We start from the raw sequence: 26,573 nt of genomic DNA on the forward strand, positions 1-26,573 counted from the left end.
TTCTCCATCTCCTCCCTCCCCATCAAAGTCATGACCTATTATGTGTGGGGCTAGTTCCTGCAAGCCGATGAGAAGAAAGGTCATCAATCTGAAACGTTAACTGTTTCTCTCTCCACAGGTGCTGCCAGACCTGCTGAGCAGATGCAACTTTTCGCTTCTCCACTTGAGTTCCCGGTTCCTCAAATGCTACAGCACTGTGAGAAGCACCAGGTGAATGTCCCAGCAGGTAAAAAGATAATGGGGTGAAAATTGGTTATGGCCTGTTTTGGGCCCACAACCAGTAGCGTGCTGACAGCTGCACCACAACCAGGAGATCCAAGTCAAAGACCAAAACAGGCCCTCGGGCCTTATTCACATTTTTTAAGCAAGCTGCTGGTGTTTATTGCACCTCTACAGGCAACTTTGCATTTGAAGAGAATGAATGTCAGGCACCTGGCCTCACCAGCAGTGGCCTGAAGATTACATGGGAGGGTGGGAGCTTCAGAGAGGAGGGCTGTAGAGTCAGGGGAGAACTCCTGCTCCTCTTTGCTCCACAGGAAAGCTGAAAACTTTAAGTTAAATCTTACCCTTTGCCGCTGAAGAATCCCAAGCATCTGCTCCACTCCTTGGAAACAAATTTCCATATGGTCCTTAAACAGGCATTAGATCCATCATTAATTGCATGCGTTCTAAAACTCCTGTTTTAGGTAGCTGCCTGGGATGCATAAAAAAGGGTCCGACACACTTAGTAGCAGCCTGAACACATATGTAAATGGGGCACAGAGCCGCCACGCAGATAAATTTGTCAGCACTACACCTGGTTTACACCTGAAAAGTGCCTTTGCGGTCACAAGACAAATCGTCCAATGAAAAAGTGGGATAAAATATAAATTTCATATATATTACTAAACTAAATCAGCACTTCAGACATGCACAAAACTAGTCTGCACTTTGGTATCAATTGGCTGAAAATATTTTTTTATAATTCTGTAACACAGCACAAGAAACATCAATCTACCATAATAATATAAATTTCCGTACTCTCAGCTCCTTCAAGCAAAACGTAATCTCAGAGTCAACTCCAACCTGAAGGTATTCAAACTCGTTGGGTTTTAAGCTCACTTCGGTTTGCATTACCTTTGTGAAATCTGTATATTAACAAGAAAAGTATATAGTAAATTAAAAACCTTGAGTTTGTGAAAAGGTAACATAATAAAAGGACAGAATTAAAAGGCTTTCATCTCTTAATGTGGATAAGTTAAACTCTTTATTCATTTTGCATAGCAACGACAAACAATTTAAATTGACTTGCCTTTTCCTTCATCTACATAACTCTTGAAGAAAGCTTTCATAGGAGTCACAATCAAAGTAACTTCCTCTTGAGACATTGGAAAATGAATGGCTATATCAGCCAAAAGCCTTTAAGAAAATTCAATCACACACCTTATCATTTAGTTTCAAAAAATGCCTATTGCTTCTCAAGATATGTTCTCACCCTTATTTTATTCTTCTTCCAATAGTGTTCCCATATTCCTGTAGCTCTCACAAATTTTCAACAGCATCGCTGTTGTTTTCAAGACCATGCATTCCCAGATTGCTTTAGTGTTTCATAATTAGCGAATAAAGGGTGACACTCTTATATTTTTGGTGAAAGGAGGAACTTGGCCCCAACTTAAGATAAACAACAAAAAACTGCAAATGCTACAAATCTGAAATTCACAGTGGCGCAGTGGTTAGCACTGCAGCCTCACAGCTCCAGGGACCCGGGTTCGATTCTGGGTGCTACCTGTGCGGAGTTTGCAAGTTCTCCCTGTGACCGCGTGGGATTTCGCCGGGTGCTCCGGTTTTCTCCCACAGCCAAAGACTTGCAGGTTGATAGGTAAATTGCCCCTAGTGTAGGTAGGTGGTAGGGAATATGGGATTACTGTAGGATTAGTATAAATGGGTGGTTGTTGGTCGGCACAGACTCGGTGGGCCAAAGGGCCTGTTTCAGTGCTGTCTCTCTAAATAAAGTGCTGAAAACACTCAGAGGCCATTCATTATCTAAAGAGAGAACAGATAAGTTAATGTTTCAGATGTTATCCTTCAACAGATCTAGTCAGCATTGTCTGTTTTTGTCTCAAGGTAAGATATCGTCATGATACACCAGTGTAGTCCCACTGGACTAAGTGCACGATTCCCCCTACCTTGCCTGGGATCTCAATACATTTGGGCTCAAGCGCTTTGAAAAGACAGCCTGAAGAGACTCACACTCCTGAAATGCCAGATTGTGAGCTTTAGTAATTCCTGTAAGAAGTAGTAAAATGGAAAGTGATTTGCAATGAAAACCAGAGGGAAAAAATAATGCATCAATGGCATTCTTGATGCCATTCTCTGAAACTTTGACACATTCTAAGAGACTATGTAGCACAGTGCTGTCCTGTTATCTCTAGGAGTGTTAAAGGATCTGCAATTACAAAGCATCTTTCATGACCCTTGAATATCCTAAAGCCTTTCATAGCCAATGAAGTATTTAGAACTATAGAAAAATTATTGCACAGAAGGAGGCCATTCAGCCCATCGTGTCTGCCCGTGCCAAAAAAAACTAGCTGCCCAATCTAATCCCACCTTCCAACATCTGGTCCATAGCCTTGCTGGTTACAGCACTTCAGGCGCATGTCCAGGTACCTTTTAAATGAGTTGAGGGTTTCTGCCTCCACTACCGTTCCTGGCAGTGAATTCCAGACACCCACCACCCTCTGGGTGAAAAAGTTTATCCTCTTGTCTCCTCTAATCCTTCTACCAATCACATTAAATGTGCACTCTGGTAATTGACCTCTCTGCTAGGGGAAACAGGTCCTTCCTGTCTACGCTATCTAGGCCCCTCATAACTTTGTACACACCTCAATTAAGTCACCCCTCAGCCTCCTATGTTCTAACGAAAACAACCCTGGCCGATCCAATCTTTCCTCATACCTGCAACTTTCAAGCCCTGGCAACATTCTTGTAAATCTCCTCTGTACTCTCCAAAGCAATTATGTCCTTCCTGTAATGTGGTGACCAGAACTGTACGCAATACTCCAGCTGTGGCCTAACCAGTGTGTTATACAGTTCCAGCATTACATCCCTGCTTTTGTATTCCATATCTCAGCCAATAAAGGAAAGCATTCCATATGCCTTCTTCACCACTCTATCTACCTGTCCGGCCACCTTCAGGGACCTGAGGACATGTACTCCAAGGTCTCACTTCTTATACCCCTCTCAATATCATCCCATATATTGTGTATTCCCTTGCTTTGTTGGCCCTCCCCAAATACATTACCTCACACTTCTCTGGATTGAATTCCATTTACACTTTTCTGCCCACTCCACCAAACCATTGATATCGTTCTGGATTCTACAGCTATCCGCTTCGCTATCAACTACACGGCCAATTTTTGAGTCAAATTTCCCAATCACGCCTCCCATATTTAAGTCTAAATCGTTAATATTTACCACAAACAACAAGGGACCCAACACTGAGCCCTGTAGAACGCCACCAGAAACAGCTTTCCATTCACAAAACCAACAGTTGACTACTACCCTTTGTTTCCTCCCACCGAGCCAATTTTGGATCCAACCTGCCACATTCCCCTGTATCCCATGAGGTTTCATTTTTATGACCATTTGTGAAGTGTAGTCAGAAGGTCAGAAGTTTAGGCACTGCTCCAGAGATCTGAGTACATAATCTAGCCTGATATTTCAGTGTATTACTGAGGGAGTGCTGCACTGTCCACCTTTTGGATAAGATGTTAAACAGAGTTATCATGCTTTTTTGACTAATGTTTATCCCTCAACCAACGTCATCTTCGAGAAGATCATATTGTCATTTAACTCAGTGGTGTTTTGGGGACCTTGCTACACACAAATTGGCTACCAGGGAACAATAGGGAATAGTTCAAGAAAGAAAAGTTGCATATAAACCTAACACATAATCGCCGTACATTCTTCAATCATTAATGCCACATTCTCCCCGCTAAAACCAGAGAGCTGGTTAGGAGTAAAATCATTTGATAGACTTAAGAAACTATTTTCCTACCGTGCTTGCAGCAGAATTGAAAAACAACACGACAGTCCTGTGAATTCACATAAATTTTGCATTTCTCCACATTCCTCTCTAATGTAGTTAGGCAGCGAAACATAGGAAGAACATACTGAAAAAAATAATAATGAAGCTGGCTAGACAAGAAAGTCAAGAACACAACACCACAATTAGGAGCAGGAGTAGGCCATTTAGCCCCTCAAGCATGCTCCGCCATTCGATAAGATCATGATCCGATTGTGGCCTCAACTCCACTTTCCTGTCTGTCCCCCATAACTCTTGATTCCCTTGTAGATCAAAAATTTAACTCAGCCTTGAAAATATTCAATATCCCAGCCTCCACTGCTTTCTGGGGAAGAGAACTCCACAGACAAATGACCCGGAGAGGAAAAAAAATTCTCTTTATCTCAGTCTTAAATGGGAGACCCTTAATTTTTAAATTGTGTCCCCTAGTTCTAGACTCCCCCACAGGGGGAAGCATCCTCTCAGCATTCCCCCTGGCAAGTCCCCTCAGGATGTTATATGTTTCAGTAAGATCACCTCTCATTCTTCTAAACTCCAATGAGTATAGGCCCAACCTTTCCTCATAAGATAACCCCTTCATCCCAGGAATCAGTCCAGTGAATCTTCTCTGAACTGCTTTCAATGCAATTATATCCTTCCTTAAGTAAGGAGACCAAAACTGTACACAGTACTCCAGATGCTGTCCAACTAAGGCCCTCTACAGCTGTAGCACACTTCCCTGCTTTTATACTCGATTCCCCTTGCAATAAATGACAACATTCCATTTGCCTTCCTAATCACTTGCTGTACCAGCATACCAACTTTTTGTGATTCATGTACCAGGACACCCAGATTCCTCTGTACCTTAGAGTTCTGCAGTCTCTCTCCATTCAAATATACTGCTTTTCTATTCTTGTGCCAAAGTGGACAAGTTCACATTTTCCTACATTATACTCCATCTGCCGAATTTTTGCCCACTCACTTAACCTATCTAAATCCCTTTGTAGACTCTTTATGTCCTCTTGATAGCTTACTTTCCTACCCATCTTTGTGTCATCAGAAAATTTAGCTACCATACATTTGGTCCCTTCATCCAAGTCATTAATATAGATAGTAAATAGTTGAGGCCCCTGCACGGATCCCTGTGGCACTCCACTAGTAACAGCTTGCCAACCCAAAAATGACCCATTTATCCCAACTCTCTGCATCCTTTTAGCTAACCAATCCTCTATCCATGCTAATATGTTACCCGCTACACCATGAGCTCTTATTTTGTGTAGAAGCTTTTAATGTAGCACCTTAGCGAATTTTTGGAAATCCAAGTACACCACATCCGCAGGTTCCCCTTTATCCACCTTGCTTGTTATTTCCTCAAAGAACTCTAATAAATTAGTCAAACACAATTTCCCTTTCACAAAACCATGTTGGCTCTGCCTGACTGTATTATGATTTTCTAAATGTCCTGCTACTACTTCCTTAATAATGGATTCTAGGATTTTCCCTTTGACAAATGTTAGGCTAACTGGCCTATAGTTTCCCGTTTTCTGTCTTGCTCCTTTCTTGAATAGAGGTGTTACATTTGCGATTTTCCAATCTGCTGGGACCTTTCCAGAACCGAGGGAATTTTGCAAGATCACAACCAATGTATCGACTATCTCTGCAGCCACTTCTTTTCAGACCCTAGGATGCAAACCATCAGGTCCAGGAGACTTGTCAGTCTTTAGTTCTAATAGTTTTCCCAGTATCTTTTTCCTCAAGACTGTGATTGTTTTAAGTTCCTCCCTCCCTTTTACCAGAGTCTGCCAGCTAAGTGGTCCAGTGATATAAGTCGCAGATATCTACTTCAACCAACCAACCAATCCAGTGATACACACGACGAATGTTTGTCATTAACAAGCAGGTCACAATCTCAAGTTCCAGTGATACCATTAAGACTAACTAGACACTGGTGACAGTAAGGTAATCAATTGTCAGCTCCTATTGTAGATGGAGCATTTGCATTACCACAACATTCAGCATGTGAGGAATAAGACTGCAAATTGTTAAAAGCATCATAACCAGTAACAAGTATGGTTCCTACCAACCAATCCAAGTAGCCTGTAACACAAACCATCTCACTCAATGTTTTAGAAGGTTTCAGGTTACTAAATAAGTTCCACAGGAACAGAATTTGTAATGACCAGTCTGGCATAAATATGCTTTTTTATTAAAAATCTTATTGTTAGACTTTGGAATTCAATCCACTAAGATGTCAAGTTTGAAAACACAAAAATAGGGGAAAAATTTCTAAATGTTAAAAGCACAAACGATGTGAAATTCAGACCCTTGGTACCCATTGTTCAAGCACTTCAGGTGTCTTTTGGTGCGTTTGGGACAAGTCATGCTGGATGCCATACTGGTGAGGGCGTGGGCATGCAGTAAACGGCCGCCAGAAATATGCAGAACAAACAGATCATGGAGCTTAATGGTCCAACTAACACCCTATCTTAACCTTGCACAGCAGCAGAAAGGACCCCCTACCATGCCTATTTAAAATGGATCATCAACTACTTAACGGTTAATTACTGGTTGATTTCTTCTGGCTGTCCCTTCCATTCTACAAGCATTTGGTGCTTTCTGTAGTTGTTCAAAGTTTTCAAATTCTACAGGGAGTGGTATGACAAGTGCTCAAAGCTTCTGCACAAACCAGTTGCTCTCAGACATGGGTGCACTAGTAGCCATTCCCCTTGGAATATAGCATGACTGGGGAATAAACAGAGGCCAAGTAGAGCAGAATTGGTTGTTGGAAGAGACAGGAAAAGGAAGGGGAGAAGAGGGCTCAATCAGCAGGAGGCCAAATCCAGCTGAGGCATTTAGGGATCAATTCCCTGACCCAGACAACAGGGAGGAACAATATGTGCGACATCTGCACTTCAGTAAAGACTCTTCACTAAAATCTGCCACCTACTACAGCCACAAGTACACAACAGGGCTAAGGCCCCATTACCAGAAGCTGTGAAGTTGATCATGTCGATGAACTTTTATGTATCTGGCCCCTTGCAGGCTGGAGTCAGAGATGTTTGCAATTTCTTGCAGTTTGTTTCACGAGAATTGCAGGCTTCCCCATGGTTCAGGCGGCTATTTACTGCACACACATTGGTTGACAGACGCATCTCTGCCCCATACCACAACCAAAAAGGATTCCACTCCAACGCCCAGCTACCATGTAACCATAGGCACAGTATCATGAAGATCAATGCCCAATATCCAGGCACTAGGTCATGATGCCTTCAATCTGCAGCAGTCTGCTATGCAACCTGCCTTTGAGACACCACAGCAAACCAAAGTGTGGCTTTTGGGCAACAAAGGCTATCTGCTGACCACAGGGTTGATGACTCCAGGGCACAAGTGTGCAGCATGTATTCAATGAATGCCATATTGCCATATGAAATGTGATGGAGCAAACCACTGCCATGCTAAAACAACAAGCCCGCTGCCTGGAACACACTGGAGGAGCTTTCCAGTACTTGGCACAGCAGGTGTCAAGATTCCTCGTGGTCTGTTGCACACTGTGCAATCTTGCCATCATGAGGGGACAGTCCTTGGTATACTAGCTATGAGAGGAGTAGCTCAGGAGAAGCATGAGGAAGAGGATTTTTGGTTTTGGTGGGGGGTGGGGGGGGGGGGGGGGGGGCGGGTGGCTGGTGGTCGGGGCGGGAAGGGTTGCAGAGAAAGAGAAGGACAGGTACTGGGCAACCTGGACAGCCCCGTTCCAGCCTGGCTATCTGTGAAGAACTCAGCCAAGTGCAATAACAGTAACTGCAATCCCAATTCCCCATTCACCAACAGTACCACACCTTAACTTACTACTGTCGATGACCAGAGTCCACTCGGCTACAAGACGAAAATAAACGTTAAAAACCAAATTTATAAATTAAATCACTCCATATTGCATATAAAAGTCAACTAATCATCCGTATACATTTCCTTAGTGCTTGGCTTCCATATGCTTTTGGTTGCCCTAGAGCTCCTACAGTGCCACCACTGTGGCTGCAACATGGCTAGTGGAAGGCTGCTGACTTTCAGTGGAGGGGACTGCAGATGGCACTGGAGGACCTACGTGAGCAGTTCTGGGCCTAGAAGGCCCAGCTGCACACTGCACCATCTCGGCATCGGAGGAAGATGTCTGTGCTGGCTGGATAACAGGCAACAGCAGCGGCAGGGGTTGAAGGACGAATGCCATCTTCCCGAGATAGGACAGCAGATTCATGCTCCATGGAGTCACTTGTACTCCCCCGGGGTGATGCCTTAGCAATCCTAGTAATTTGTTGGAAGACAGAATGCTGGACTGCTGGGACAACCTACAAGCCCCTTTCAACACTGGTATCCACCTAGATGGCAGCAAGGTGAGCTTCCATGGTAGCAGTCTGATGTTGCATGGCAGCAGTCTGACTTTACTTGACAGAAGCTTGAGCTTCCACTGCAGCACAAAGAGGGAAGGCAGTGGCGTAGTAGTAATGTCGCTGGATTAGTAATCCAGAGGCCCAGTCTAATGTTTTGGGGACATGGGGCTGAATATTAAGAGTTCGCTCAAAAATGGCGGAAGAGCCGCCACAATCTCATTTAAATATCTGGAGCGGCCCGCACCTCCTCCAATCTCATGGATGGGGCGGGCTATCTGTGCCTGGCAATGGCGTCAGCTGCCCGTGCGCAGGTGCTGGCGCCATTTTTAAAGACCAATCAGCCCTGCCGCCCAATTTAAATTTTTAAAGTCCTACCCCCGAAAATTAAATAAATAAATTTCTAATGCCCCTTTCCCACCGCAACAATAATAATTACAATAACTTTCCCCCCACCAAAACACTTACTTTTTACATCTGACCTTCCCACCCCACAAACTGCACCAAGTTTAAGGTTCAACTCTTCCCACCATCCCCTACACCCATTATGTACATTTGACCCCATCCCCGCCCTCACTGACAAACCTACCTCCTTCCCCCTCCCCACCAGTGTGGCACTGTGTTTCCCCAGACAGGAATCTGAAGATGCAAAAGTGCCGACCACCGCGCCAAAGATCGCGGCGGGCCCTCAAGGTCGCAGGCAAGTCTATTTAAATTTAATAACTTTACTCATTTGTACATGTTAATTGTGGTCCTGTCACCCAGCAGCAGAGGGGGCTGCTCCAGAGCCTCGCTGCCGCCGCCAGGAGGATCGGGCTGGGCCCTCACGGCGTAGAGGTCCATGGCAGGCCTCATCCGGAGCCAGCTTCAGGCCCCCACCCGCCACGAAACCCGACGCCTGGGGGAGAGTAAAATCCAGCCCATGGGTTCAAATCCCACCATGGCAGATGGTGAAATTTGAATTTAATTAATAAATCTAGAATTAAAAGCTAGCCTAATGGTGACCATGAATCCATTGTCGATTGTTGTAAAAAACCCATCTGGTTCACTAATGTCTTTTAGGGAAGGAAATCTGCCATCCTTATCTGGTCTGGCCTACATGTGACTCCAGACCCCCAGCAATGTGGTTGACTCTTAAATGCCCTCTGAAATGGCCTAGCAAGCCACTCAGTTGTATCAAACTGCTACGACGTCTAAGAAAAGGCATGAAACCGGACAGACCACCTGGCATCAACCTAGGCACTGGAAACGAGAACAAGACACAGCCCTGTCAACCCTGCAAAGTCCTCCTTACTAACATCTGGGGACTTAGTGACAAAATTGGGTGAGTTGGCCAACAGACAAGTCAAGCAACAGCCCGACAGTCACACTCACATAATCATACCTTACTGACAATGATATACAGTTAGGAGGGAGTTGCTCTGGGAGTCTTCAATATTGACTCTGGACCTCATGAGGTCTCATGGCATCAGGTCAAACATGGGCAAGGAAACCTCCTGATGATTACCACCTACCATTCCCCTCCTTCCCCTACCTCAGCTAATGAATCAGTGCTTCTCCATTTGAACACCAATTGGAAGAAGCACTGAGGGTAGCAAGGGCACAGAATGTACTCTGGGTGGGGAACTTCAGTGTCCATCACCAAGAGTGGCTCAGTAGCACCACTACTGACCAAGCTGGCCTAGTCCTAAAGGACATAGCTGCGAGACAGAGTCTGCGGCAGGTGGTGAGGCAGCCAATAAGAGGGAAAAACCTACTTGACCTTGTCCTCACCAATCTACCTGTTGCAGATGTATCTGTCCATGACAATAATGGTAGAAGTGACCACCGCACAGTCTTGTGGAGACAAAGTCCCGTCTTCACATGGAGGATACCCTCCATCATGTTGTGTGGCACTACCACCATGCTAAATGGGATAAATTTGGAACAGATCTAGTAATGCAAAACTGGGCATCCATGAAGCACTGTGGGCCATCAGCAGCAGCAGAACTGTACTCAACCACATAGTGCGGCATATCCCCACTCTACCATTACCATCAAGCTGGGGGACCAACCCTGGTTCAATGAAGAGTGCAGCAGGGCATGCCAGGAGCAGCACCAGGCATACCTCAAAATGAAGTGTCTGCCTGGTGAAGCTACAATACAGGACAGCTTAAATGCCAAGCAGTGAAAGCAGCATGTGATAGACAGGGCTCAGCAATCCCACAACCGATGAATCAGATCTAAGCTCTGCAGTCCTGCCACATCCAGTCATGAATGATGATGGACAATTAAACAACTGACTGGAGGAGGAGCTCCACGAATATCCTCATCCTCAATGATGGCAGAGCCTAACAAATGCATGCAAACAACAAGGCTGAAGCATTTGCATCCATCTTCAGCCAAATGTGCCGAGTGGATGATCCATCTCTGCCTCCTCCTGAGGTCCCCAGCATCACAGATACCAGTCTTCAGCCAATCCAATTCACTTCAGTGATATCAAGAAACAGCTGAAGGCACTGGATACTGCAAAGGCCCGACAACATTCCGGCAATAGTACTGAAGACTTGTGCTCCAGAGCTAACCGTGCCCCTAGCCAAGCTGTTCCAGTACAGCTACAACATTGGCATCTACCCAGCAATGTGGAAGATTGCCCAGGTATGTCCTGTCCACAAAAAGCAGGACAAATCCAACCCAGCCAATTACCGCCCGATCAGTATACTCTCAATCATCAGCAAAGCAATGGAAGGGGTCATCGACAGTGCTATCAAGCGGCACTTGCTCAGCAATAACCTGCTCACTGACGCACAGTTTGAGTTCAGCAAGGGCCACTCAGCTCCTGACCTCATTACAGCCTTGGTCCAAACATGGACAAAAAGCTGAACTCCAGAGGTGAGGGGACGAAGAGCGCCCTTGACATCAAGGCAGCATTTGACCGAGTATGGCATCAAGGAGCCCTAACAAATTTGGAGTCGATGGGAATTGGGAAAAACTCTCCATTCCTTGGAGTCATACCGAGCACAAAGGAAGATGGTTGTGGTTGTTGGAGGTCAATCATCTTAGCCCCAGGACATCACTGCAGGAGTGCCTCACGGTAGTGTCCCAGGCCCAACCATCTTCAGCTGCTTCATCAATGGCCTTCCCTCCACCAGGTGGTCAGAAATGGGGATGTGCACTGATGATTGCACAATGTTCAGCACCATTCACGACTCCTTAGATACTGAAGCAGTCCGTGTCCACATGCAGCAAATCGTGGACAACATTCAGGCTTGGGCTGATAAGTGGCAAGTTACATTTGCATCACATAAGTGCCAGGCAATGACCATATCAAACGAGAGAATCTAACCATTTCTCCTTGATGTTCAATGGCATTACCATCACTGAATTCCCCCACCAACAACATCCTGGGGGTTACCAATGACCAGAAACTGAACTGGACCAGCCACATAAACGCTGTGGCCACAAGAGCAGGTCAGAGGCTAGGAATCCTGCAGCGAGTAACTCACCTCCAGTTTCCCCAATGCCTGTCCACCATCAACAGGCACATGTCAGGAGTGTGATGGAATACGCTCCACTTGCCTGGATAGGTGAAGCTCCAACAATACTCAAGAAGCTCGACACCATCCAGGACAAAGTAGCCCACTTGATTGTTTGTGGATGGGTGCCATTCACTCCCTCCACCATCGATGCACAGTGGCAGCAGTGTGTACCATCTACAAGATGTACTGCAGCAACGCACCAAGGCTCCTTCGACAGCGCCTTCCAACCATGCGACTTCTACCACCTAGAAGGACAAGGGCAGCAGATGCATGGGAACACCACCACATGCAAATTCCCCTCCAAGTCACACACCATCCTGACTTGGAACTATATTTCCGTTCCTTCACTGTCGCTGGGTCAAAATCCTGGAACTCCCTTCCTAACAACACTGCAAGGACTGCAGTGGTTCAAGAAGGTAGCTCACCACCACCTTCTCAAGGGCAATTAGGGATGGGCAATAAATGCTGGCCTAGCCAACGATGCCCACATCAAATGAACGAATAAAGAAGAACAGAAGCTGTAACATTAGCCATCAGATGCTGTACCATGGCTGGGTCCACAAGAGTGCTCATGAAGTTGGCTTCCATTTCCATGCTGGAAAGGATGCGCTTCAAGCTCTGTGCAACACCCTTTACCAAGTTGCTTTTGAACACCTCAATGCTTCTTGACATTGCTTGCAGGCTTTCTGGCAGACTTCCCAATGCACCAAGCATTTCACTGTGCATATCCATGAGTATTCCTTCTGTAGGCTGCTCCATCGAGTTGCTCATCTGCAGAAGACTTTATACAAGATGTCAGAATCCAATTGGCTTGACTTCTGTGGTTTCAGTACCTCCGCTGGCCATGGCTTCAGAAATGAATGATCCAATAATGGCTTCTATTCCATGGGGGTCAAATGTCCCAGGGCTGCCTGTCACCTTCCATTTAGCTCCTTCTGCCTCCAGTTGTGCGTAACCTTGCCCTGCAAGAGAGAGGGAAGTGTGTCAGTTTTGCAATTTCTGTTTGGGTGATGTGGCTGTCATGGCTGAATAGCTGGCAGCATGTGCCAAGCTGTGAAATGTGGGTGTGAGGCTCGCAGCAGTGCCAAGTGTGTGATGGTGCAGCAGAGCAGAGAAATGTCAGCTCCCCAAGTCCTGATTAATACACAATATTGCTGAGAGTGATGGTGCTATTGTGAATTGAGCAGTGTCTGAGGCTAGTGGTACATTTGGTGGGATAAGGCATTTGAAGATGCATTCACAGACCTTAGCCACTTGTGTGAGATCAGTGGACTTCTTGCACAACTGCTCCTAGACCTTCCGGGTGTTATGGACAGGTGGGTGATGGCATGGCTGGTTTTCACTGTTCTCCTCCCAAATGACCACAGACAGTGTTTTTGTTTAAATTAATGTTTCAGCACCTATGTTTTCCTGGCCAAATCAACATACAATGACAGGTTTTCTCATATGTTTAAAACAGAAGATTAAATATTTATTGAACAATATTCATCATTCAAAACAATCGCAACACCACCCAAGCACACATTCACTCACATGCACACACTAGACGAGATAGATAGAAGATAAAGGGTAAGAAGTGTCATGAGTTCAAGGTGTAAATGTCTGTCGTTTAAGGAACACCTGTAGGATCTTCTCAGAAGGTGAGTTTTAAAGTTGCAGGCCTGTTTGCTGGTTGTCTTGTATTTGCTGGATTGAAGACTTCTGGCGGTTCACTTCAGTTTGGAGACAGTGCTGATTTCTTAGTTCCGTTTTCACAGGTGGAGGAGTTGTTTCAAAGGCACTCTCTTTTCTCTGATGCAGTTGGCTTTCAACTTGTCTCAGCAGGTTTCAATGGTGTTAACTAGAACTGGTCTCTCTCTCAGCCTTGTGCTGGAATTCAAGATGGCTTTCGATGTTGACTGTATGGTTGGAGAGGCCAGATTGATGTTGATGACTTAACTGGAAAGACTCCTTGTTCTTCAAAATGATTACTTTTAAAGGTGAACTCATAAATGTTAGTTTTGCTCATATGACTTTAGTTTTAAGTTCCTGATGGGCTATACAATAGCTTTTGATGGCCCCATTTTGATAATATGAGGGCTTTTCATACTGTATTGTGGTGAAGTATAGCTGGAGCTGTAGAGTCTGAGTGTCTTTGTTTTAAACTGGTTTTGTGTATAGCTCACATCCATGTGTAATAAGCTGTCTTATTTCCAAATAGACTGGGTTAATTGGTTTTAGTTCTAGTCGACATGGGTGTGTATTTTCATGCAGGAGGTGGTATGGATCATGTAACTTGCCCTCCATTTTGTTGACTGCAAATGTACTAGTCTATTAAAATTGTTCTAATTTTTCATAACTCTTTAGTTTGTCCCTGTATTTTCATCACTGCACTTCTCGTGAGCTTGACTCCTGTCATTAATATCCTGAGCATGTGTCAGGAGGGCCTTCTGGCCCCCTGCAGATACAGGACATCTTTCCTCCTTTAAACCTCCTCCAACAAGGCTTTCAGGGCAGTGTCCAAAAATCTTGGAGCCCACTCTCTTGCATGTTATACCATTCTTCTATCTTTTCCAGGTCAGTTTCAACTCCCACAATTCTGCCAACACCTGCTCCAGCAACAATGCACCTCCCCTTTAAGAGGTGCAAGTTAGTTTTAACTGATACTAGCCACTCACAATATTGGCCCCCTGGTCAGACATCCAGCCAATCAACTGTGTGGTCAGCACTGGCTGAATGCTGCAATCGTGTAAATCAGCAGGCTGCAAGAAGTTGGTGTGCTGCCCACATTGCAGTCAACGGTTTGGGTTAATCACGCATCAAAATCCCCACACCCAGTTTCAGGGGGCTATCAAATTCAGCCCCAGAAATTTCTTAGAAAATAAACTGCTTCAGCCAATACCATACTTCATCAATAGAGCTGACAGTTACATACTAATGTTGAACAACACAAGTCAAGTCAACTGGACTCTGACATCTTGTATAAAGTAGCACATTAAACAAATCCAGACCATTAGAGCTCGGTCTGATTCTATTCTCTGTGCATCAACTCAGGTAAATCAGGCCAGAAACAGATTTCTTCAAGCTCATCTTCTGGAAGTCCTTCAAAAAGCAGTGTTAATCCCAGCTATCAAAAAGTTCAAATGTTGACCATTCTGCCCTCCACCATAGAGCCTAACCACAGATTTCAATGTTAACTGAGTGGATCGTGAACAGAGTGGGAAGTTGAAAATTTGGTAAATAGTGCAATTTGGTGCAGAGGGGGAAGGAGGTGATTATTTTTGTCTTCCAGTGGTTTGTTTAAGCTTGAGGCAGTATTTAAAATTTTGTCGGTGTTTTACCACTTGGTGCGAGTTAGTGTGTGAAAATAAAACCCTTAAAACAAACTACTTATGAATAAATACAGACTAAGATAAGGTAAAAACCAAAAATGCAGATCTAAGATACCTAAATTGAGTTTCAGAAACATGAGGTTTTCCAGTAGCGTCCACTCAGCTAGGGTAAACAACTCCTGGACCCAGCGAATTCGCAAGATAGCAGGTTGGTGACTGATTCGTGAGTAGCACTTTCCTTTTGCTCTCTAAGCTAGGGACTGGAGTAAACTAAGAACTATGAACCTTTAACTAATATCTTACTAAATTTATAATTTAAACTAGTTAAATTAATTAGTTTAAAAATAAACTAAAAACAAACCAAGTGGAATTAATTACAGAACACTTCAGTTGATTAAAAATATAAAACATGTTTAGATAGAGATGGCAGTGCAGGAGGTTGCTGTATCGGCAGCTTTGTGAAGAGCAGCAAGATCCCAAGCAACCATATCTGCAGTAAATGGCTGCATCTCAAGGAACTTAGGCTCAGAGTTGTTGAGCTGGAATCTGAGGTGCAGACTTTGCAACGCATCAAGGAGGGAGAGTGTTATCTGGACATTTTGACCCAGGAGGCAGTCACACCCCTTAGGTTAGATAGTGGTTTATATTTGATTAGTGGTCAGGGACAGGAGAATATGGTTGCAAGTCAGGCAGATAAGAGATCAGATGCAATGGTAGAGAAGCCTCAGCATTTGCCATTGTCCTACAGACGCAAGATACTTGCTACTGGTGTGCATCAGAACAAAACTGCAGGGAGGATGAGCAAATTGACCATGGCACTCTGGTACAGGAGGCCATTCAAGTGGGGAAAGCAAAGCGGAATGTGATCGTTGTCAGTGATAGTCTTGTCGGGGGTGGGGGGTTAGATACTGGACTCTGCAGTCCCGACATTAAGTCCTGAAGGCTGTGTTGGCTGCCCAGTGCCAGGGTTAATGATGTCTCCTCCATAGCTGGAGGAAAATTTGGAGGGAAAGGATCCTGTGGTTGTGATCCACATAGGAACTAATGACATATGTAAAACTAGCAATGAGGTTCTGCTTAGGGTGTTTGAGGAGCTAGGATACAAATTAAAAAGCAGAATGTCAAAAGGTAATAATCTCTGCATTACGACCTAAGCGACACGCAACTGGCAATGGGACAAAGAGATTAGAAGTTTAACAGCATGACTGAAAGCATGATGTGGGAGGCAGGAGTTTTAATTTATGCAGCACTGCCATCAGTACTAGGGAAGGAGGGAACTCCTCCGTTAGGAAGGACACCACTTAAACTGGGCTGAGAGCTAGTGTCCTGTTGAATTGAATAACTAGAGTGGTAGATAGAGCTTTTAACGAAGAAGGGGGAGGGAGGGTTCAGGTAAGAGTAAATCTATACGTCTGAAGAGAAAAGTCAAGTCATGTCCTACCTTCAGGGAGTGGAGAGGAACCATACCTGTATGGGTGCATCTAACATCAGGAGAGGATAAATAGAGAGTGGAGCCCAGGGTCTGCACCTACCTTCAGGGAGCAGAGAGGATCCGGACCTGCGTGGGAGCACTACCAGCTTCAGGAGTCGGCATGAGCTGACTGAGTTTGGTGGTGGGGGGGGGGGGAGGGGAAAAAAAATCAAACAGTGACATTACAGAAAAGCTGTAAGGGGATTGGTTGGTGAGTAACTGCTGTTAGTGTTTGTAAATTGCTAGGTAAGTACACTGCTATTAGGGTGCATGTGTAAATAGCTGCAAATTAGAAAAATGTAAACTAAAACTTAAGTAGCTACCTTATAATTAATTAAGACACACAAGCAGAAGGCAAGTAAGAGAAGTGCAGGAGCAGAGGGACCTGGGTGTATATGTGCATAAGTCACTGAGAATGGGAGGACAGGTTGAGAGAGCGGTTAATAAAGCATACAGTATTCTGGGCTTTATTAATAGGGGCATAGAGTACAAGGGCAAGGAAGTTATGTTGAACTTATATAAGACTCAGGAGAGGATCGGCCTCAGCTGAAGTATTGTGTCCAGTTCTGCGCGCCGCACTTTAGAAAAGATGTGAGGGCATTGGAGACAGTACAGAAAAGATTCACAAGAATGGTTCCAGGGATGAGGAACTTTAGTTATGAAGATAGATTGGAGAAGTTAGGACTGTTTTCCTTGGAGAAGAGCCAGTTGAGAGATGATTTGATAGAGGTGTTCAAAATCATGAGGGGTCTGGACAGAGCAAATAGGGAGAAACTGTTCCCACTCATGAAAGGATCGAGAACGAGAGGGTACAGATTTGAAGTAAAGGGTAAGAGAAGCAAAAGCGACATGAGGAAAAACTTTTTCACATTGCAATTGGCTAAGGTCTGGAATGCACTGCCTGAGGGTGTGGTGGAGGCAGGTTTAATTGAAGCATTCAAAAGGGAATTAGATTGTTATATGAAAAGGAAGAACATGCAGGATTACTGGGAGAAGGCAGGGGAATAGCACTAAGTTAATTGCTCTTTCGGAGAGCCGGTGCAGACACAATGGGCCAAATGGCCTCCTTCTGAACTGGAACAGTTCTGTAATTCTGTAACAAGCTGGTGAATCTACGGTTATGTTTTATTTTTAAGCGATAAGGTTTATTGTATTACCAAGGTTTAAACTAGTACAGTAAGTGCTGGTGAGGAGAAGCATTAATTTAAAAAATTAAGAAAATAATTAATTAGTTATTTAAAACACAATCAGGATGGCAGGGCAGGTGATGTGTTCTGCTGCCTTCCTTGTGCTCAGGTGGCCCCCCACTTGTGTACTGGAAGCTTTGCCCCCTGCTCTTATGCAATGCCAGGAGATGACAACCCTATCCAATGCCCCAGTACTTACTGCCCACTCTCCCTACAACCGGCACTGACCTGATGGCACCTCTGTGCCAATGGTCAAATCCCCTCTGCGCCGTTCACCTTTTCATGGGGCCCACCTAATACACTGGACCAGCCATGACTCGCTTCCCGCTATGTGTCCGCCTCCATGCACCTGGTCTGCCCCAGACTGCGCATGCAGTCCGTGTGTCCCCATCAAAATTAGAACATGCCCCTTAATGTGCTCTCAGTGAGCTCTTTAACATTAATTGCCGTTGTTAATGGATCGGGCAGGATTCCAGGGCTGTCCGCTAGAGGCCTGCTACCCGACCCGAACCCGATGGGACCCGACTTTCGGGCTTGGGTCGGGTAGAGTCCGGGTTGGGTCAGGTCAGGCCAGACACACACGCGAAGTGCTCTGCTGGTAAGTATTGAAATTATAAAAACTTATCTGAGCTGGGAGTTTGGGTCGAAACTGAGTCTATGCAGTGCGCGATGATGTCACTACGACGTCATCGCGCATGTGCTGCAGCTCGGTGGAGCTTCCCATTGGGAAGGCAAGTAAAATGATGGTCGGGTCGGGCAGAGTAGTGGGGGGTTCGGGTCGGGCTCAGGTAAAATCGGAGGGACTCGAGCCGGGTCGGGTCCACTGTGGTTCATTCGGGTTCTTTTTCCCGACCTTAAGCAGGCCTCTACCGTCCGCCACCCGCCCTGAGGAAACGCGGTACCAGCAACAGCATTGGGAAACCTGCACGTCGGCTGGCACCAGTATTTCCACCTCCCACCTCCGTTCCCACCCCCGGCAGGACCTGAAAATTCTGCCCGTTAGCTCTGTTTTTCTCTCCACAAATGCTGCCAAACCTGCAGAGTATTTCCAGTATTTTCTATTTTTATTTAAGTATAGATTGAGGATTGGTTAACGGACAGAAAATAGAGTAAGAATAAACAAATAATATTCAGGATGGCAGGGTGTAACTAGTGGAGTACTGCAAAGTTTAGTGCTTGGGCCTCAGCTATTTACAATCTATACAATAAAGACTTGCATTAATTGAGGGGACTGAGTGTAATATATCCAAATTTGCTGACAATACAGAGCTGCTTGAACAGTAAGCTGTGAGAAGGACATAAAGAAGCTGCAAGGAGATATAGATCGATTAATTGATTGGGCAAGAAGGTGGCAGATGGAGCATAATATGCAGAAGTGTGAAATTATTCACTTTGGTAGCAAGAATGGAAAAGTTTAATATTTTCAAAAGGAGAGAGACTAGTAAACATTGGAATACAGAGGGATTTGGGTGTCCTTATTTGTGAATTACTGAAAGGTAACAGATCAATACAGCAATTAGGAAGGCCTTTACTGCAAGGGGTTTGGAGTACAACAGTAAGGATGTTTTGCTGCAATTGTACCGGGTTTGGGTGAGACCAAAACTACAGCACCTTACCCAAGGACATACTTAACTTAGAGAGGGTACAAACATAGGTTCAATAGATTGATCCCTGGGATGAGAGGGGTTTCCAAAAAGGAGATTCAACAGAATCAAGGGTGTGTTTCCACAGGTACCTCGCTCAAGTGGCCATTATTCACCTGAGCTCTGACTGTGAGCATCAGCAGGCCATTCTATTCTGGGAGGCAAACCCAATACCACTCTTAACTGGTGTTTACATTTATACATTTGTCGCTGGCGTCGATAGATCCAGGCGCTTGGACCTACTTTCACCCACTTTGCCCAAAAGGAAGTGAGGTCAATTGCAGCAGCTCTTTGCTGATACAGTAATGACTCGAGATCAAAACTTGAACTTTCCTGGAATGATCTGCATGAATCAACTATTCTACATTGGTGGAGTCAATAATTCTTATTGCAAATCCTTTCTCCATAACAACTTGACTGTGTCTCAAAGGTAATTCTTTATTTATGAAGCACTTTTGGACATCTTGAGGGTATGATAAGGCACTATATAAAAACAAGTTCTTTCTTCCATTTGAGCCTTTCTGGCAGCAGAGTTCAAGTTGATGGAATACAAGTCTGTGCTCAAATTTGCCAAGGGTAGATACTGTGCCACCAGGAAGAGCTGCTGAGGGTGGATCAGGAGGATGGAAAAATTAAAATGTTAAGTTTCAAACCCTATCCAAAGCTACTCTGCAAATTTCCTAATGGGCAGTAAATGAAGCCGTAATAGCAAAGGTCTAGAAGCGTCATCTCATCCATTCCCTTATGTGGAGGATATTGTGTACCAGTTCTAAAAAAAGACGTGGAAAATAGTAGTTTACAAAAATTGGAGCTATTTGCAAAACGAATGGGGTGAGCATTTTATGAAAACCATCTTTTTAACAGATAATTGTTAACAGTTTCAGATCAACACTGCAGGGAAACCATTTCAGATTACGAAGAGGATTTAGGTAACACAACACATTTTTTGTGCACTTTCTTCTCAATGGGAAATACCTGTAATGTGTATTTTAAAACATTTTTGAAATGCAAATATAGTGGTTGTTACTGAAACTTTTTTTTTTTAACAACAGTTTTCATGGTTCAAATAACTGGCACAGGCATGATGGGCTAAATGGTGTCCTTCTGTGCAGTACAATGCTATGATTCTATAAGAATGGGCCTATATTCTCCAGAGTTTAGAAGAATCATAGAAAGTTTATGACACAGAAAGAGGCCACTTGGCCCATCGTGTCTGTGCCAGCCGAAAAACTTTCCACCCATTCGAATCCTACCTTCCAGCATTTGGTCCATAGCCCTGCAGATTACGGCACTTAAGGTGCATATCCAGACTCCTTTTGAATGATTTGAGGGTTTCTGCCTCAACTGCCCTTTCAGACAGTGAGTTCCAGACTCCCACCACCCTCTAGGTGAAAAAACTTTTCCTCATCGCCCCTCTAATATTTCTACCAATCACTTTAAATCTATGCCCCGTAGTCACTGACCTCTCTGCGAAGGTAAATAGGCCCTTCGCCGCCACTCTATCCAGGTCCCTTAAAATTTTATACATGTCAATCAGATCTCCCCTCAGCCTTCTCTGTTCCAAGGAAAACAATCCCAGCCTATCCAATCTTTCCTCATAGCTGCATTTTTCCAGTCCCGGCAACATCCTCGTAAATCTCCTCTGTACCCTCTCCAGCGCAATTACATCCTTCTGTAATGAGGTCACCAGAACTGCACACAGTACTCAAGTTGCAGCCTAACCAATGATTTATACAATTCCAGCATAACCTTCTTGCTCTTATATTCTATACATCGGCTAATAAAGGAAAGGATTCCATATACCTTAACCACCTTATCGATCTGTCCTGCTACCTTCAGGTATCTGTGGACATTTACTCCTCTCAGTATTTTCCCATTAATTGTGTATTCCTTTGCCTTCTCCGGGTTGAATTCCATTTGCCACTTTTCTGCCCATCTGACCAGACCATCAATATCTTCCTGCAGCATACAGCTATCCTCCTCGCTTTCTAACACACGGCTAATCTTTGTGTTGTCTGCAAACATCTTGATCATGCCCCGCACATTTACATGCAAATCGTTGATATAGATCACAAAAAGCTGGGGACCCAGTACTGAGCCCTGCGGAACGCCACTGGAAACAGCCCTCCAGTCGCAAAAACACCCGTCAACAATTACCTTTTGTTTCCTGCCACTGAGCCAATTTTGTATCCACCTTGCTGCATTTCCCTGAATCCCATGGGATTTTATTTTTTTAAACCAGTCTGCCATGTGGGACCTTGTCAAAAGCCTTGCTAAAATTCATGTAGACCACATCAACTGCACTACCCTCATCTATCTTCCTTGTTATTTCTTCAAAAAATTCCATCAAGTTGGTCAGGCAAGATCTTCCCTGAACAAATCCATGCTGACTATCCTTGATTAATCTATGCCCTTTCTAAGTGACAGTTTATCCTGTCTCTCAGAATAAGAATACTTCAAGAATCAGAGAATCTGATTGAAATGTATAAAATTCTTAGAGAGCTTGATAAGGTAGATGCTGAGAGGCGATTTTCCCTGGCTGGGAAATCTTGAACTGGGGTCATAGTCTCAGGATAAGGGGTCAGCCATTTAGGACTAAGATGAGGAGAAATGTCTTCACTCAGAGGGTTGTGAATCTTTGAACTCTCTAACCCAGAGGGTTGTGGATGTTCAGCTGTTCAGTACATTCAATACTGAGATCAACAGATTTTTGCACTCTAAATGAATCAAGAAATATGGGAAAGTAGAGTTTATGTAAAAGATGAGCCACGATCTTATTGATGGCAAAGCAGGCTCGAGCGACCGCATGGCCTACTCCTGCTCCTATTCCTTATCTTCTTAAGATGGATGGATGCAGAAAAAATAAAGTTGGAGCTAAGGCTGGAGAAAATATAAAAGATGCCAATATTAACATGAATAACATACTGTTGTTATGCAGTGTACCAACTGACATAACTCGAATAAATTTTTTACACACACACTGCACTAATACATTTTCAACAGAAATACTATCCAGTGTTGTCCAATGTTTCAGCCTGTAGCTCCTGAACAAACTATACCTTAATTGCCATCTTACAGTTGAGGGGTACACTTTCAACCTCACAAGTGTCTTGCTGATGCCTGTTCCCCCTGCTGTAAAGCAGGAAGAAGAGTGGAGAGAACAAGAAGCAAGCATACGCTGACCCAGAAGAATTAACTGATCTCAAAGCAAGCTGCGAAGAAAGGAAACGATAAATATCAATCGTAATGTGAAGTACAACTAAAAAACTTCAAATCATGTTTAGAAAACAATTCCAATATTTCAAGAGATTCATGCTGTCATTTTGGCCAGTGTATAAAATTTTAAAGGAATTCCCCATTCCACAATTTGATTCTTCAATATTGAAGGGAAGCCTTTCTTTTGGAGGAAATACCTTATTGTTCTAGTTTTTAAAAAAAATAACTTTAATCTCCTCTTCTCTCCTGAAACTCCTGACTCATGGTAGAGTTCCACAGGTCGCAGCTACCTTTTGGTACTTTAATACAAGTAGCCATTCTCCTTGTATAATCTTAAACAGTGAATGTTTGAATGTTATTACGGGCAAACATTGAAGCTGAGCAATATCCTGTCCTCATCCTAAAGTTATAAATGTACATTTTGCAGGAATCCCTCACTCGCCAGTGTGAGGCCTGGGAAATGTTAACTCGCAGGCCTCATTGACGTAATCCCAGACAGGTTCCCACCTGAAACCAGCCAAGGATCAACAGTCAGGAATGAACTGTTAAGCAGCAGGAAGCCATTGTCAAAGACCAAATGGACAGTCCAGCACTCTGGGCAATCGCTGGAAGAGGGTTCGAGAGGGCCTCAATCAGGGAGGGAGGATTTCAGTCAGTGGAGTCCTAAGCCTTCTTTGTGGGGTCCAGAAAGCACTTCTTTTCCACCTGGTCCCAGAAGAAAAGTCAAATGAAGTTTATTTAAACTTGGCCTATTCTGGCTCGGACTCCTCTACACATTAATCTGGTCTGGCAAGAAAGTCGCAATGGCTTCCCCATGTAGGCCTCTGGGTGAAATAGTAGTCGGGTACCCGATGATGTCATCACCAGATTTAAAGAAGGATCCCACTGGTTTTCAGCTCAGAAGAGCAGGTCAAAGCTCAGAACCTGCGAGAAAGGAGCAAGACCTCAGCAACTAAGACTCGTGAAAATTTAGTTGCCTGCCTGGTCTCTCCCAAGTGGATAAGGTTGAAGTCGACCCTTCAATGTCACAAAGGAATTGCTAAGGACTTACCCCTTTCTCTAAAGCATCAAGCCATAACTCATCACCAACTCGGGATAGGGCATGTATTGCCTTTCCAAATACTGTAAAGTACAAATATCAGAGTCATACCATCTTTTACAATTATGCATTACTTAAAATAGACTAAGAGTTTCAATTTCTTACATTCTGACAAAAGGTCATCAACCTGGAACATTAACTCTGTGTTCTTCTCCACAGATGATGCCTGACCTGCTGAGTATTTCCAGCACTACGTTTCTATTTCAGATTTCCTACTTTTCCAATCTCAATTATGACATCCTGAAGAGACACTAATCTGAAGGAACAGCAGGATGCGTTCACACGAAGGAAAAATCAATTATCACAACTACCAGCTGATCTTAAAGTACATTCCTTGTTCGCCTCTTGGCTAGGCATATTATAAATGATGGAAAAGACCACCAAAAGTATTCGGCCAAAGTTACTTTCTTCTCCTTCTTCTTTGGCCTCCTTGTCTCCGGAGACAATGCTAAGCGTCTGGAGGTGGTCAGTGGTTTGTGGAGCAGCGCTGGAGTGGCTATAAAGGCCAATATTAGAGTGACAGACTCTTCCACAGATGCTGCAGAAAAAAATGTTTGTCGGGGCTGTTACACAGTTGGCTCTCCCCTTGCGCTTCTGTCTTTTTTCCTGCCAACTGCTAAGTCTCTTCGACTCGCCACACTTTAGCCCCGCCTTTATGGCTGCCCGCCAGCTCTGGCGATCGCTGGCAACTGACTCCCACGACTTGTGATCAATGTCACAGGACTTCATGTTGTGTTTGCAGACGTCTTTAAAGCGGAGACATGGACGGCCGATGGGTCTGATACCAGTGGCGAGCTTGCTGTACAATGTGTCTTTGGGGATCCTGCCATCTTCCATGTGGCTCACATGGCCAAGCCATCTCAAGCGCCGCTGACTCAGTAGTGTGTATAAGCTGGGCACGTTGGCCGCCTCAAGGACTTCTGTGTTGGAGATCCTGCCACCTGATGCCAAGGATTCTCCGGAGGCAGCGAAGATGGAATGAATTGAGACGTCGCTCTTGGCAGACATACATTGCCCAGGCCTCGCTGCCGTAGAGCAAGGTACTGAGGACACAGGTACTTGATACACTCAGACTTTTGTGTTCCGTGTCAGTGCGCCATTTTCTCACACTCTCTTGGCCAGTCTGGACATCGCAGTGGAAGCCTTTCCCATGCACTTGTTGATTTCTGCATCGAGAGACAGGTTACTGGTGATCTGCCCCCTGATCGTGTGGAGGAAAATTCCTTCTCAAGACTTGAACGCATGTGAGAGTAGCAGGGAGAAGAAAATCCCAAACAGTGTGGGTGCGAGAACACAGCCCTGTTTCACGCCACTCAGGATAGGAAAGGGGTCTGATGAGGTGCCGCTATGCTGAATTGTGCCTTTCATATTGTCATGGAATGAGGTGATGATACTTAGTAGCTTTGGTGGACATCCGATCTTTTCTAGTAGGCTGAAGAGACCACGTCTGCTGACGAGGTCAAAGGCTTTGGTGAGATCAATGAAAGCAACGTGGAGGGGCATCTGTTGTTCGTGGCATTTCTCCTCTATCTGATGAAGGGAGAACATCTCTCTGCACGAAAGCCACACTATGCCTCAGGGTAGACGCGCTCGGCCAGCTTCTGGAGCCTGTTTAAAGAGACTCGAACAAAGACTTTCCCCACTATGCTGAGCAGGGAGATTCCACGGTAGTTGTTGCAGTCACCGCAGTCACCTTTGTTTTTATAGAGGGTGATGATATTGGCATCGCGCATGTCCTGAAGTACTGCTCCCTCGTCCCAGCACAGGCAAAGCAGTTCATGGAGTGCTGAGAGTATAGCAGGCTTGGCACTTCAGACTGTACAATTCTGTCACATATGCCAGATTTTAAACAATAAAAGTGTGGAAGAGCAAGAGGAAAAAGAAAAATCTTAAGATATGGCCATTAACAGTGAAGAAGCCGCAAGCGGATTAAAAACGATGGAAATCCTATTTTAACAAAATGTAATGTTCGTGAATCCTGAGATATCAGATTTAGAGGGACAGACATGACACGCATCTTGTTCAAATTACGACTGATGCAAAAAAATCAGAGGAAAGCAAAGATAACGTCGAAACAAAATCAAATTATTTTCAAATCCAAACTGCTATATGTGAACTGCTTAACCTGTTCCGAAATGTATTATCCTCGATAACCATCCCAAACGGAAATAAATTATTTGCGCTAATTATACATATATATTAGTTCAGTAACTGTTCATGTTTTGTAAACTACCTCTCACGTTACTTCCAGGTATAATGCACTTCATCGTGTCTTCAGGTATTTTTCACACCAGCACCACGTCAACTGCCCTGTTCTCGTTTCACCCAATACAAACATTAAATTTAACAGGCAAGTCGGCAAAATTAAGTTTCAAAGAACGCAATAAAGTATTTTTTCCCTGTGAAACAATTAACAATGCTTTCTGAACCATGAAGGTAGTCAACAAGACGCAGCCGCTTACACCTGCACGAGCTCGTTTGGCGCCACTTTCGCCCCTCCCCTCCCCCTCCAATTTCGCCCCTCCCCTCCCCTCCTCCAATTTCGCCCCTCCCCTCCCCTCCTCCAATTTCGCCCCTCCCCTCCCCTCCTCCAATTTCGCCCCTCCCCTCCCCTCCCCTCCTCCAATTTCGCCCCTCCCCTCCCCTCCCCTCCCCTCCTCCAATTTCGCCCCTCCCCTCCCCTCCCCTCCCCTCCCCTCCTCCAATT

General features: G+C 44.7%; 1 protein-coding gene across 1 annotated transcript; it reads right to left on the minus strand.

Moving 5' to 3' along the window:
• Nucleotides 1-674: 674 nt before the first annotated feature.
• rad9b (RAD9 checkpoint clamp component B) lies at nt 675-26,185 on the minus strand. The gene is made up of 8 exons (XM_068054975.1): nt 26,100-26,185; nt 23,819-23,889; nt 22,611-22,763; nt 4,037-4,151; nt 2,166-2,265; nt 1,292-1,398; nt 1,021-1,127; nt 675-694 (listed from the first exon to the last, which is right to left on the minus strand). The coding sequence occupies exons 1-8, from the start codon at nt 26,131-26,133 to the stop codon at nt 683-685; spliced, it is 699 nt and encodes a 232-aa protein (XP_067911076.1). The 5' UTR covers nt 26,134-26,185; the 3' UTR covers nt 675-682.
• Nucleotides 26,186-26,573: the final 388 nt, after the last annotated feature.

This window comes from Heterodontus francisci, chromosome 23 (assembly GCF_036365525.1).
Source record: "Heterodontus francisci isolate sHetFra1 chromosome 23, sHetFra1.hap1, whole genome shotgun sequence".
NCBI lineage: Eukaryota > Metazoa > Chordata > Chondrichthyes > Heterodontiformes > Heterodontidae > Heterodontus > Heterodontus francisci.

Coding starts and splice junctions, on each gene's coding strand:
- rad9b (XM_068054975.1), bottom strand. CDS start 26,133: ATGAAGTGCATTATACCTGGAAGTAACGTGAGAG. Junction 22,764..23,818: donor TTGATGCTTTAGAGAAAGGG/GTAAGTCCTTAG, acceptor CTTTCTTCGCAG/CTTGCTTTGAGATCAGTTAA. Junction 1,128..1,291: donor TTATGTAGATGAAGGAAAAG/GCAAGTCAATTT, acceptor GTTAATATACAG/ATTTCACAAAGGTAATGCAA.